Source organism: Lithobates pipiens, unplaced genomic scaffold (assembly GCF_037356315.1).
Source record: "Lithobates pipiens isolate NorthernLeopardFrog02 unplaced genomic scaffold, aLitPip1_a1.2 Scaffold_18, whole genome shotgun sequence".
Taxonomy (NCBI): Eukaryota; Metazoa; Chordata; class Amphibia; order Anura; family Ranidae; genus Lithobates; species Lithobates pipiens.
In genome coordinates, this window is record NW_027507758.1 from 433,669,109 (window position 1) to 433,683,714 (window position 14,606).

The window sequence follows — 14,606 nt, forward strand, 5'->3', positions numbered from 1 at the left end:
ACTAACGGCAAATAGAGTTTGCAATAGCAGTTGCTCCAGAGCTTCGTAAATGAGGGAAAACCATGCCGCCTTCCATCGTCCAATTATGTGCAAGTAAAAATTCAGTTTTTTTACATTTCTGTGCATGTGACTGGGGATTCTTCACAAAGTGAAGCTTCACCAAATTTACTAAGCTCTGAAACAACTGCACAATTTGGCTTTAGTAAATCAACACCATTCTCTCATTGAGAACTCGCCTTCCGAATGCTCTCCCACTACTACAGGGGTGTCAACTAAAATTCATCGGGGGCAGCATCAGAAATATGATTGTCCTCAAGTGGTCAGTTGCATATCTAAAACTATGTATCTACTCTTTATCATATTAAATAATTGCCTCTGCATTCAATTATTATTGGTTTTTAATTTAAGTAATAACTAGCTCAGAATTCAGGGGTTTTCTGTGTACAGAGTGTAGAGTTCAGGGTTGTGCTACGTACAAAGTGCAGGGCTCAGGGGTGCACTATGCATAGAGTGCAGAGTTCAGGAGTTGCTCTACATACAGAGTGCAGAGTTCAGGAGTTGCGCTTGGTACAGAGTGCAGAGTTCAAGAGTGTGTTGTGTACAGAGTACAGGGTCCATGGGTAAGCCATATGCAGGGTTCAGGGGTGCGCTACATACTGAATGCAGAGTTCAGGAGTGTGCTGTGTACCAAATGCAGGGTTCAGGGGTAGGCTATGCAGAGTGCAGGGTTCATGGGTCTGCTTTGCAAAGATTGCAGGGTTCAGGGGTGAGCTACGCATAGAGTGCCGGGCTCAGGGGTGCGCTGCGTACAGAGTGCCGGGCTCAGGGGTGCACTACATACAGAGTGACGGGCTCAAGGGTGCACTATGTACAGAGTGCCAAGCTCAGAGGTGCGGTACGTTCAGAGTGCTGGACTCAGGGATGCACTACATAGAGAGTGCAGGATTCAGGGGTGCAGTATGCACAGTGTGTAATATCTAATTTCCACCCCTCCTCCTGGGTTTTGACCTCTAAATCTGCACCCACCACTTGTCCCCCATCCCCCTCACCTCTGCACAGATCTGTCTCCACATCTCCACAGCACATATTCCCCCAACCCCCTTCCCAAAGCTTCCTCGCATCTCTACTAGGCAGTCACCTCCCTGTGTATTGAGCTCTAGTACCTGTGTAGGCGGACCCGTGTATTCAGCTCCAGTAACAGTCGGATCTGACCCCACCCAACCCTTCTATGACAATAGCTGTCACTGTAAACACAGAAGTTCCTGTGATGGCAGGAAGAGCGGGAGAGAGTAGTAGGTGGTGGCTGTAGGTGGCGGCCAGGGGCCACTGCGGGCGACATAACAAGGTCCGGCGGCCCGGATTCAGCCTGCAGGCCTTGTGCTTGACACCTGTGCACTACTTCATCTTTGAATTCCAGGTGTTCAGCTGGGTTTACAAGTACTTTCTCTTGTTCCTAGTGATATTTAGATGTTGACAAGAGAGTTGGAGCCTTTTCTGAGCATTTTGCTTGAGTTTTAGTAGCCATAAGCCTGGATTCTGGATAGGTTTTTCCCTATCAAGTTGTCATTAAAATGTGTCTATATTTGCCAAAAAATAAATGTATTATTTTTTGGGAGTGTTATTATTGATGAAATTCAGACTAAACAATTTCCAACTTATTTTAATGCAACAATTTTTTGGTCATCAAAAAATGTTTAGTTATCAGTGTTCAAAATGTTTGTGCTATTTTTTTTTAAATTGAGCTTCATTTGGTAGGAATTTCAATATATACCTGCTTACCAATCAAAGGCCAGAGCAACTTGCATGACTTCACATCACATCGGCGTGTAAAAGAGATCCTTGGATCAGACATGAATGCATGCTCAAAGAACATTTTTTTTTTTAAACATGTACCCAGGCCAATTGCATATATTCTTGTAAAGCCATATATGTATGTGAACTGCTTCTAGACAGACCACATTGCATTCCAATGAAAAAGGGCAGTCTGATCTGCCAAGTATAAGTGATATACAGTCCAAGACTATTGTTTTTAATAAATAATTATAGCTATGTGAATTTACTATTGTATTATTCATCAGGGCTATATATTCTTCAACCTTATTGTGAAGTCAAGATGGAATGTGGGTGGAAAATGGATTAAGTCACTAGCATTCTTTAGTGGGAAACCCATAAAAAAGGTATTGTTCTTGAAAGGCTAATCAACATTAAATTCACATCATTCACTTCATGCTGGAAAAGACACAAGAATTCCTTCGAAAATAATGCAAAAAATCCTGTTCGCAACTACCGCACAGATGTGATAAGGAACACGTGCAACTGCTCGGCAAGCTAATGAATTTCTCATTCATGGAACGTTTTTCATAAAGGAGATTATGGACAAATGATTACAGTGTGGAAAGCCAAAATGAAACGACGGCCTTTCTTTACATGAAAGGGACTGCTGAAAACATATTATTTGACCGTCATCTGTTTTTCAGTACATTGTGTAAGACTACCAGGAATTCAAAAGCTTTGGTGAAAATGTGGAACAGAAAGATTCTCATGGTTTGTCATGCCACTATGGCTCAGTATGTGGACAGAATGAACCATAATAGGGACTGTGAAAGACTATGGACAGCGTATGTCAGCGCTCCTGCTTGTGTTCTAACACAGAACAAATCACTCCAAATCTTTTCCATTACTCCAGAGCCTACAATAATGAAATGTGTCACTGGAGTATTCTGTGGAAAGATGTGCTTTGTTAACAGCTATTAATGTGGCAGCAGCTTATCTGGAGAGGTTTTCTATGTGTTTAAAGGACAGCTATTACAAAAAAATAGCTTTATTATTCAATTAATTGTAATATTCACTTTATACAATTTTTATCTTTAAGGTATATTTAAAGCCAAAATGTTTTATTAGTTTTGAGTATGGAAGGGTTAACACCACTAACTATTTTTATTGCTGCTGTGCCCCCTCTGTTTGTTCCACTGACCCTTTTCACAGAAAATAAGGGAAAATAATAGTTTACATATTTACATTAAAATGGCCTGATTTCTATAGAACCCCTTATAGACTAAATCAGATATCAATTCTGAATTCAAAGATATGCTGGAGGTGCACAGCAGGGGAAGGCACTTATTTGCATGTAGTGTATGGTGTAATGTCCCATGGATTAAAAAACTTTGAGAGGGAGTAATGCTGATATCTAGTAAAGTATTGTCGACGAATCTCAAATGGACTCCAAAGATGGTACTGCTTTCGGTAATCCCTGGTCGCTACTTAGGTTCTTTCTCTGTGCAGCTAGAACCTTAATTCCTAGACATTGGATAAAATGATTGCCCAACAACAGGATAGATTATAGGAGTTCAGGGTAAAATGGACCCAGTGGGTTGTATATATGGAAACATGTAAGTAGCCTTCTGACATAATTTGACATGACTTGTTTTGAATTGAATAAGAATATATAAGTAAACATTGATAAGGATGTGTTTCCCATTTTTTAATGAAAAAGTGCCCCCCCCCCTTCAATTTTTTTTCTTTTCTTTTCTTAAAAACTAGAGGAAGTTGTGTTATATAAATATAAAAATAAGTATATTTTTGTTGTTTTTGTACATGGAAATATTTTTGTTTTCCTTTTTTTCTTCCCTTCTTCCTTTCTGTGCCCTATTAATATGAAAAATTAATAACAAAAAAAAAAAAAAATGCACGCTAAAAAAATAAATAAATACATTTAAAAAATGGCCTGCTTCACATCCTTTCAGTAGGTAGTGACGTTAGTGGACAGAGCTTCTCTAACAAACATTTAACAAATGTTAAATCTGTCTTGCAGAAATGTTTTGTGCGGATGGGTGAATTAATAAACTAGATTGCCATAATGGATGCCACAAAAAAAAAAAAAAAAAAAAAATCAGTTACCTGCATTCTCAGTTTTTTAGTCTGTATTAGACCGCATTGTGGATAAAATGTGGAAGAGATTCTCACAGAACTGAATCGCATTTTCAGATGCACCAAAGGACACATTGTAACCTCAGTGTTTCCAACCGTGTCAATCGAAATGCATTAGATATTTATTTGGGCATTCAAGCATTTGATCTTTTACACCATCACAACTACACTTTTAGGTAGAAAGTCCTCTAATATTTTTTGTGAAAGTGTACGAAGTGGCAATCTGAGGCCGAAAAATGATTTCATTACACAGAGTGGTGACCAACTTCAGAAACATTCCAGTATTGACCCAAAAAAGCTTAAAATGCATCTAAACCCCAAAACAAAAGTTTTTATACAGTGAAGCTTAGTAGTTCCCAGATGTGGTGGGTAAAATTATAAAAAAAAAAAAATCAGTTTTTTCTACTTTTTAACCTGCCAGAAAAACACTTGCCCTAGCATGACAATGCTCACTCTGTGTGCTATATCTGTGGAAGAGGGAGCAGTGAAATCCAAGCACCTCCACCTCACTTAATCTCTATAGCATAGGGGGAGGTATTCTGAAGTTCAAAAAGAGATAACTAGGAAGACTATCAAATTTGTTTTAGATTTAGTGTACAGGAATTTACAAGGACACTGGATTTCTCACAGGATCAACAATTTCTTTTTGTACTTACAGAAACGGTATGTAGCCTGAAAAGACTAAAACAGAGAGCTGGCAGTTGGTATTCTTTTGTAATAGCCATTTGAGTGGGTCACCAGCCCCCCCGTCGCCTTGCCTGGTTCTCCCATCCCACTGGAAGACCCGAATGACCAGCTGACGCATGCGCCAGCTGGCCAAACAGCCAAGCAAAGACAGTTCCTGGCTTTGCTTGGCTGTTTGAAATAGTAGCCGGAAAGCAATGACATGACCTAATATTCAGTTTACTCGGAAACCATCTGCATCATTGAGAACCGAAAATCATTCAGAAACACGATCTTAGTGTTTTGAATGCTTTTTAGTGCACATGAGGAATATGGGGTCTAGACCCAGATGTCTCCAGGTTCACATATTAAACATTACTCCACGGCCCCCTCCTAAACTTTACAATGCAGGGATAGCATGTTAGGACTTTTCATGCTTGAAAATTGTATTTGCGATAAGACCCCTTTTAAACAGGCATTTTTCAGGTGCTTTTGGGCTAAAAATAGCGCCTGTAAAGCACCTGAAAAATGGCTCCCCTGCAGTCTCTGTGTGAAAGCCGGAGGGCTTTCACACTGGGGCGCTGAGCTGGCAGGACATTAAAAAAAACTCCTGCAAACAGTATCTTTGGAGTGGTGAAAGAGTGGTGTATACACTGCTCCTGCTCACTGAAATGAATGGGCAGCGCTGCCGAACCACCGTTGTTGCGGTGCTTTGCAGTCTGTGTTAACCATTTTTTAAAAACTACGGTAAAGCTCCGCTGATGGAGCGACATCCCAGTATGAAAGCAGCCTGATAGAAAAAGTATAGCATCCACAATAAATGTGATGAACACAATCACTGTATATAAGAATCAAAAGTATGAGGACCATACTTGTAATTGCACATAACTGTACACGAAAGCACAGCTCTTAAACAACTTGTGGCAAGGGGATAAGGAAGGGTGGGGAGTATAGGAACCTAGAGGTATAGACTTGTATGTATCATGATAGAAAGAAAAATGGAGGGCTAAAATGGGAAGGAATCAAGGCTCAAGCAAGGATTCATAAAAACCAACAGTAAGGAAATGACCAAACCAAGGTTGCCATAGCTTTGTAAACACAGAAACTCTCTTGTTGCTGGCTAATATCTTATCATTGATTGTGGCCTGCATGACCCTGTTTTTAGTTTCAGTGAGGCATAACTTGGAAGATTTCCAGGCCTTTGCTACAAGTTGGGATTTTTAAGCAAGTAAAAAGCACTTAAAAAAGGTAACCAGCATTTTTGAAATACTGTATTTAGCGGTATATAACACACACATACGTATAACACGCACCTTAATTTTAGGAGGGAAGTTTCAGGAAAAAAACTTACATTTTATATAAAGAACTTTGAAGCAAAATAAGGGCCACAGCCCATCAATGCAGCCTTATCAGTGTCCCTCAATGCAGCCTCCCCATTGCCCATAAATGCAGCCTGATCAGTGCCCATGTGCAGCCTCACCATTGCCCATGAACCCAGCCTGCTCAGTGCCCATTTGCAGCCTCACCATTGCCCATCAATGCTGTTTATTCAGTGCCCGTCTGCAGCCTCACTATTGAAGCCTGATCAGTGCCCATCTGCAGCCTCACCATTGCCCATGAATGCAGCCTGCTCGGTGCCCATCTGCAGCTTCACCGTTGCCCATCAATGCAGCCTGGTCAGTGCCCATCTGCAGCCTGATCAGTGCCCATTTGCAGCCTCTCCATTGCCCATTAATGCAGCCTGATCAGTGCCCATCTGCAGCCTCACCTTTGCCCACCATTGCAGCCTCACCAGTGCCGGATTACACAGAGCTGCAATCTCCTGTGTACTCGGCGCTCGCAGTCACTCACAGTCCTGCGGGACTGTGTGTGACTGAGTGCCAGGTACACAGGAGATAGCGGCTCTGTGTAATCTGGCAGCGCTCTCCCCCTCCTTTAACTCTGAGGCAGTCAGGAATCGGCATATTTTCCCTCATTTAATTATTGGAAAGGAAGGCCCTTTCTGACAAGCATCATATGATCCTACAAGAGCAGTCTACAGTTTTATAGACATTTTTTTTTAATTTTAGTAGAATTTTATATATATATATATATATATATATATATATATATATATATATATATATATATATATAAAATTCTACTAAAATTAAAAAAAAATGTCTATAAAACTGTAGACTGCTCTTGTAGGATCATATGATGCTTGTCAGAAAGGGCCTTCCTTTCCAATAATTAAATGAGGGAAAACCCTGTCCACATGAGTGGATTAGACGTCAGAAACTGCCTCAACATGACAACGATTCACATTATTTATATACCTCATGTGTGTTTCTCTCACTGAACATATTAGCCTTTAATTTGACCTAAGGTGGGGAAACCACAGCTGCTCAACCACAAAATGAAAGGAAACTCAACATCCACCCTGTTTATACTTCCAGGAGACACGTGAGCCCTTCTGAAACATTAAACCACATAGCACATATGGGGGAGATGAGAGCTGCACAAAACTGACTTAACTGCAAAGAAATCATTTGAATATCTGTGTAATCCCAGGGCTTTTATTTGAAACAGACAGATGGTAGGCTTTACCTTTTATGGAATGTTCAACAGTTACAGACCTATTGGTTGCCTGATTTATGATTTACACATACACACTAATGTGCGGGTCAAAGGTTTGTTTCTATGTATTCTTTTACCTAATTTCTTGGCCTCGCCTTTATCCAGCATCCTATTTTAATATTAACCAATCTAAATGTTGGTTCATTTGTAAAAGGATGATATATGTAAAAAAGTAAGTGGACTTTTTCACACTGTTCTTTGTAGTAAGAGAAGGACCTTTCATTCTGTACTACCTACATATGGCATTGTGGTTGGTGTAAGGTTGTCCAGGATGTAAATCATGGGGGAAAAAAAAGATCTTTGGAAGGTTAGATAATTTGCAAGTGAACAACTTTAAACCCCAATTGGTAAAGGGTAAAGCACAGCTTTGGGCTATTTTTTTTTCTTTTTAGAAATGGTCCAAAAGAAATAAAAAAAAAAAAAAAATCAGCTCATGCTGCAGTATTCATTTCTCCTTTGGCATTGTCCCCCACATCCTTCCAAAATCCTTTTTGCCACATGATGCCCTCCTGGTTGAGCTATACTGGGAAGACTTACTGAGACTGCAGAAAAGAAGTGCCCCTCAACCGGGTACACTGGGGACTTTAAGGGCAACTATATTGACTAATAAATGTATAGATAATATAATATAAAAAATGTATTGATTTTTATTTTTTTTACATTTACACATACATCACCATATATTACATAGATAAAAGCAATGAATACAGTTGGATCAATTGATAGTGTTTTTCTCCTGCTTTATCGCCCAACGTGTTTCAGGATCTCACAGGAGTCCTTTCTTGAGGGGCATTTTCATAAGAAGATTTAGAAAAACATAATCTATAACAAAGCATAGCACAGATTAAGATTCAAAAATGACTGGAAGACTCATCAATTCATCACAACAGCACTTGAATTCATTCTGTCACACAACACTTTCACTTTTGATGGATCCCACTACCTCTAGGTACAGGGGGTACCGATGGGGACATGCTGTGCCCTGTCCTATGCCAAACAGTCTCTCCTCAACAATGAAGAACACTCATCACTAATGAGCAACATCCTCGCTTGGCATTGTTATATATCGACAATATATTTATCATCTGGGCCTCTGCTAAAGGTGTTTATGTCAGCCATCAATAAAAACAACTTTAATTTAAATTTCACAATGTCCTACAGTGATACCTTAAGTACATTCTTGGATGTAAAGATTGTCAAAAATGCAGATGGGAGTCTCTCCATTGGGCTTTTCAGGAAGCCTACTGTGGGCAACATCATTTGCATTCATCCAGTGCACATCCTCAGCCCTTAATGCACTCTATTCTGTATAGCCAGTACTTAAGGTTGAGAAGAAACTGCTCAACAGATAAGGATTTCCTCCTGGAGGCCAATTGTCTTAAGCTGAGACTTCTCAGTCGTGGGTATTCTCTTACCTGCCTGAAGAAGGACTTCAGGAGAGCATACAGTCAATCCAGACATGAGCTTCTCTTGTCTGGATTGATAGTGTTGTGTGATAGAATGAATTCAAGTGCTGTTGTGATGAATTGGTGAGTCTTCCAGTCATCTTTGATTCTTAATCTGTGCTATGCTTCGTTATAGATTGTTATGGTTAGCTAAATCTCCTTATGAAAATGCCCCTGAAGAAAGGATTCCTGTGAGATCCTGAAACGCGTTGTGCAATATAGCAGGAGAAAAACACTATCGATACAACTGTATTCATTGCTTTTATCTGTGTAATATATATGTATGCACCATTTTTTTAAATTCAATAAATATTCTACTTTATATTATCTATACATTTATTAGGCAATATAGTTGCCCTTAAAGTCCCCGGTGTACTCTGTTGGGGGGCACTTCTTTTTTTCTATAGTTACAAATATATGGTTATGTTGGCAACAAATAGGTCTTTTTGGTGAAACTCTCTCAAATCCTACTGGGATTGCAAGGCAGCATGGACCTTCCCCTTAAGAGGGCTTCATTGTGAGGCCCTATATTCACATTGCAATGATGCAGAGAGCATTCCCGACATCATCAAATCAGCACTGCTATCTACACCCTCAAGAAAGATCCAGAATTGGAGGAAAAGGGAAGAGTTATTACATGATCAGCCTCAGGACTTTAAGAATAGATAGGTATAAATAAAAGGCATAAAACACTGCTGTGGAACCATCTGCAAGAAAGGGTTGGAATTGGGGAATGGGAGCCAGAGCACAGAGTTGGGCTTTAAATGCCCTAAAATGACATATGGGCTGCTATGGAAGACATTCTACTAAATATATTGGTTGTCTGGCTTTCAGGCTGATCCAAAGGCTTTGAGACCAATTCACATTGACTTGCGTTAAACGTATGGAAAATGCATGTACATTTCCATCCATTTTAGTGGCGTTTTAACACCTGCTAATGTCCGTTGACATGCATGTACAGAATTATGGTGTTAATTGGACACGCTGGAAATGATTGTTTTTCAGATGTCCTTCCGTTGATCTATGTTTTGCAGCTGCGCTAAAACACAGATCAACGCTCTGGTGTAAATTATAATTTGTGGCTTTGGACGTACTGATCTATAACAAGTATGCAGATCAGAAGTTCCAATACCACTCCAACTACACTTTTTTTCAAACTAGTTCCAGTATAGCGAATCTGAAGCCAGGGACAGCCAGGTGAGCAAATTTTTTTAATGAATGTTAGTAATAAAAATCATACCATATATTTAACCCTGCACTCCCATATTTGTATGCGCTCTTTAAAAATCAATGAAGCCACATTTTGCTTGTTGCCATAGCAGCTACAGAATGTTGCTTTATTTATGTTGCATAAGAGCAAGTAGTACAGCATTTAATTTAATGGGCACAGCTGTGTCTGGTCATTTTCCACAAAACACAGCAGTAAATATTATATAAAGCTTATTATGTACAAAAGTTTTCTTTATAATATTAGAGATTTTGCCTGCCTTTTTTTAAATAAAAATTTTGGTAGGTTACAGGGTGAAATTTTAGGAAAAACATTACATTTCGATGGTTGATAATTAACAAAAGTGATCTCCATACCAGCAAGTAATAAAGAAATTCTAATTGCACAGACAATACAAAATAAAGCATATTTTTATTGAAATACATGTAAGCCTTTCTAGAAAATTCTACAACTTGTCGGTAGTCCACTACATAATATCAGATTTGTAAGCTACTACCTTTTGTATCAGTTATAGATTGCAAGCTCCCAAGACCAGGGCCCTCTTAACTCTCCAAAATTGAATTGTGATAAAAATTGTACTGTATCCCCTCATGTAGATTGCAAGCTCCCAAGACCAGGGCCCTCTTAACTCTCCAATATTGAATTGTGATAAAAATTGTACTGTATCCCTTCATGTAGATTGCAAGCTCCCAAGACCAGGGCCCTCTTAACTCTCCAAAATTGAATTGTGATAAAAATTGTACTGTATCCCCTCATGTAGATTGCAAGCTCCCAAGACCAGGGCCCTCTTAACTCTCCAAAATTGAATTGTGATAAAAATTGTACTGTATCCCTTCATGTAGAGTGCAAGCTCCCAAGACCAGGGCCCTCTTAACGCTCCAAAATTGAATTGTGATAAAAATTGTACTGTATCCCCTCATGTAGATTGCAAGCTCCCAAGACCAGGGCCCTCTTAACTCTCCAATATTGAATTGTGATAAAAATTGTACTGTATCCCTTCATGTAGATTGCAAGCTCCCAAGACCAGGGCCCTCTTAACTCTCCAAAATTGAATTGTGATAAAAATTGTACTGTATCCCTTTACTTTGTAAAGCACAACACAAACTTACACAAATAATAATGACACAAAACAATAACACTTCAAGGAATAAAAAATAAAAATAAATGTGCGTTTCGGTTTTATTCCTACAAATATTCTCAGCTCTATTCATAAATATATGTATAAATATTTAAATATGAGAAAGGGCAAAGCTCAAAATGTTTTGCTTTGAATAGAGTAGGGAAGTGCTGAAAGCCTCATCAGCTTTTTATTGCTGTAAAGTAATCTAAATCCCAAAACGTATGTAATTTATTGGAGATAACCAGTCCTTCGATGTAGTGGCTGCATTTGTTTATTTTTCCCAGGTTAGAATATTTCCAGCAAGTACAGAATATCTGTTGATTTCACCAGAACAGCAATGACCAGGCCATCTGTGAGCTGAAAAGACTTACCTTCCCAGTGTAACCTACCTACCCATCAATTCACCATGAAATGGAGAAATTATATATATTGTAGTGGGGACAGACTCAGCTTTAGGAATGGCAGTGGTGAACCATGTATGAGACAGGGGCAGTCAGGGACAGTCCAAGCAGGTTTGTCCTGCACTTTAATTTCAGCAAGGCAGCAAACACAGCTTCTATACAAAAAGGCTTTGCACAGCATGTGAGAGCAATTATGAGATCTGATCTAGCTACCAGGTAAGATATGGACCTAGTAATGAAGGCTTTATCCTACCCAAAGCTCTACAAAGTCTCCGAGTTACAGGACCCAGGGCAGAGCTTAACATTCTGAGAAAACTATTTTGCCTCATATACACAATGCTGTGAAAAAGTTTTTTTATTTTTTTGCATATTTGTCACACTTAAATGACTGAGATCAAAAAATTTTATTATTACACAAAGATAATCTGAGTAAATACAAAATGCAGTTTTTAAATTGTGGTTTCATTTATTAAGGCACAAAAGTTGTCCAAACCTGCCTGGCTTTATGTGAAAAAGTAATTGCCCCCTTAAGCCAATAACTGGTTATGCCACCCTTGGCGGCCACAACTGCAATCAACCATTTGCGATAATAGGCAATAAGTCTTTCATATTGCTGTGGATAAATTTTGGCCCACTCTTTTTTACAGAATTGTTTTAATTCAGCCACATTGGAGGGTTTTCCAGCATGAACGGCCTGTATAAGGTAATGATACAGCATCTCAGTTGGATTTAAGTACAGACTTTGACTAGGCCACTCCAAAACCCAAATGTTGCTTTGTTTGAACCATTTGGAGGTGGACTTGCTGTTGTGTTTTGGGTCATTGTCCTGCTGCACAACCCAAGTGCACTTGAGCTTGAGGACACAAACTGATGGCCGGACATTCTCCTTTAGGATTTTCTGGTAGAGCTCAGAATTCATGATTCCTTCAATTATGGTAAGTCGTCCAGGTCATGAAGCTGCAAAGCCGCCCCAGACCATCATGCTACCACCACCATGTCTGACGTTGGTATGATGTTCTTGTTATGAAATGGTGTATTCGTTTTATGCCAGATGTAATGGGATGCACACCTTCCAAAAAGTAAAATTTGTGTCAGTCCACAGAATATTCGCCTAAAAGTCTTGGGGATAATCAAGATGTTTTTTGGTAAATGTAAGATGAGCCTTTGTATTCTTTTTGGTCAGTAATGGCTTTGGCCCTGAAACTCTCTCTTTCTTATTGTTGAATAATGAACACTGATCTTACCTGAGGCAAGTGAGGCCTGCAGTTCTTTAGATGTTGTTCTGGGTTCTTTTATGACCTCCTGGATGAGTCGTCATGCTCTTGGAGTAATTTTTGTAGGCCGGCCACTACTGGGAAGGGTTACCACTGTTTCAAGTTATCTCCATTTGTGGATAATGGCTCTCCCCGTGGTTCAAAGCCTTAAGCCCCATACACACTATCAGTTTTTCTGCTGAGTTTTTCCTTCAGATTTACCAAAACCATATAATATGAGGTCATACCTTAGGAGTTTCAATTTGTATGCAATCAGGCAGGCCCTTGCATGGGGCTTTAGAAATTACCTTGAAACCCTTCCTAGACTGATACATGTACATTACTTTGTTTCTAATCTGTTCTTGATTTTTTTTTTTTTAGATTGTGGCATGAAGTGTGGCTTTTTGTGATCTGTTATAATGCTTCACTTTGTAGGACAGCTTCTATTTATGTGATTTCTTGATTCGACAGGTCTGGCAGTAATCAGGCCTGGATGTGGCAAGTGAAATTTAACTCAGCTTTCCAAAAAAAAAAAAAAAATGAGGTTAATCACAGTTCATTCATGATTCAGCATGGGAGGGGGGCAATTACTTTTTCAGATAGGGCCAGGCGGGTTTGAACAGCTTGTTTGCCTGAACTAATAATTTAAAAACTGCATCTTGGATTTACTGGGTTATCTTTGTGTAATATTAAAATTTGTTTGAAGATCCGAATCATTTAAGTGTGAGAAATATGCAAAAAAATAAAATCAGGCAGGGGGAAATACTTTTTCACAGCTCTATAAATATTATATACACACACACACACACACACACACTACACAGGCATTATACAGGCATGTATTTCATATTTTTATAACAATAAAAGCAAACAGAATTGTTGTTGATAAACTTTGTAAAGTGACAAATGCACAGTTCACAAAAGCACAGGTTTCACGTACCTAAAATCTGCTTTTGCTGCTGATGACATCTGCTTTTCAATTCATTTTCTGTGTCACGCAAATCTTGAAGTTGCTGGGAGGTTAAAGCAAGAGACTCGCAGACAGATTGCTGATTTTTTACTTGAGTTTGAAGGGAAACATTTTCTGACTGTAATTCTGACAGACGTTCTTGAAGTCCAGTCATTTCTAAAGTAGTAATTAAAAAAAAAAAAAGTATTTGTGCTCAAAAAGGACATTCACAAAAAATGGACAAATGTTCTATTATCAGACAGCAAGGTAGAATCGTCAGTTTTACGAAGATGTATTATCTGTCACTAAGCCTATGTCAAGTTTTATTAACAATGATTTCTTATCAATGAAAAATGTTTATGATGTACAGTATGTTGCCATAAAGAGACTATAAGTGCAGCTCCCCATCTGTTACACCATGAGGTTGATTCACAAAAGAGGTAGAGAATGCAAACTATGCCAAGTAATTTTCTTTTAGCTTAGTGAATGAGGTAAAGCTCTGCTGAATTCAATCATCCAATCATGCATGAGCAAAAATTACTTATTTATTTTAATTTCCTTGCACGTGATTGGGAGTTCTTTGCAAAGTGAATTTTGACTTAAGTTTACCTTAAATTACCTTAACTCAAAGTAAAAATTCACTTAGCAAAGTGAAAATCCCTTTAGTAAGTTAATCACACTGACTAATATGTCTAAAGTAGAGATAAGAGGGAGTTTTTTTTAGCAAAAACAGTGATTTTGTTGAAGTTCATCAAAATGACCTTCTAATTTTGCCATGCTGCACTGGAAAAGAAACAAAACTATTAGAACTATGAGTGCACAATCAATAAAAATAGTGCATCGCTTTCAAGACCATCCAATGCATACAATATAAATGTACGTGCTTCATACAAAACTCATGTATAAATATATGTTTGATATAATAGATTCATGGGCTTAAAAAAAAGTCAGTGATGGAAGTCAACTTCCACTTTAAAGAGGGGCTCCAGACTCTTCCTCGT

General features: G+C 38.8%; 1 protein-coding gene across 1 annotated transcript in view; it reads right to left on the bottom strand.

The window, feature by feature from the left end:
* Nucleotides 1-14,606, bottom strand: part of LEKR1 (leucine, glutamate and lysine rich 1) — a 265,838-nt gene that overhangs the window by 96,633 nt on the left and 154,599 nt on the right. Inside the window, exon 6 of the mRNA XM_077488100.1 lies at nucleotides 13,597-13,782. Within this exon, the coding sequence (XP_077344226.1) occupies nucleotides 13,597-13,782 (186 nt within the window). The remainder of the gene's footprint in view (nucleotides 1-13,596; nucleotides 13,783-14,606) is intronic.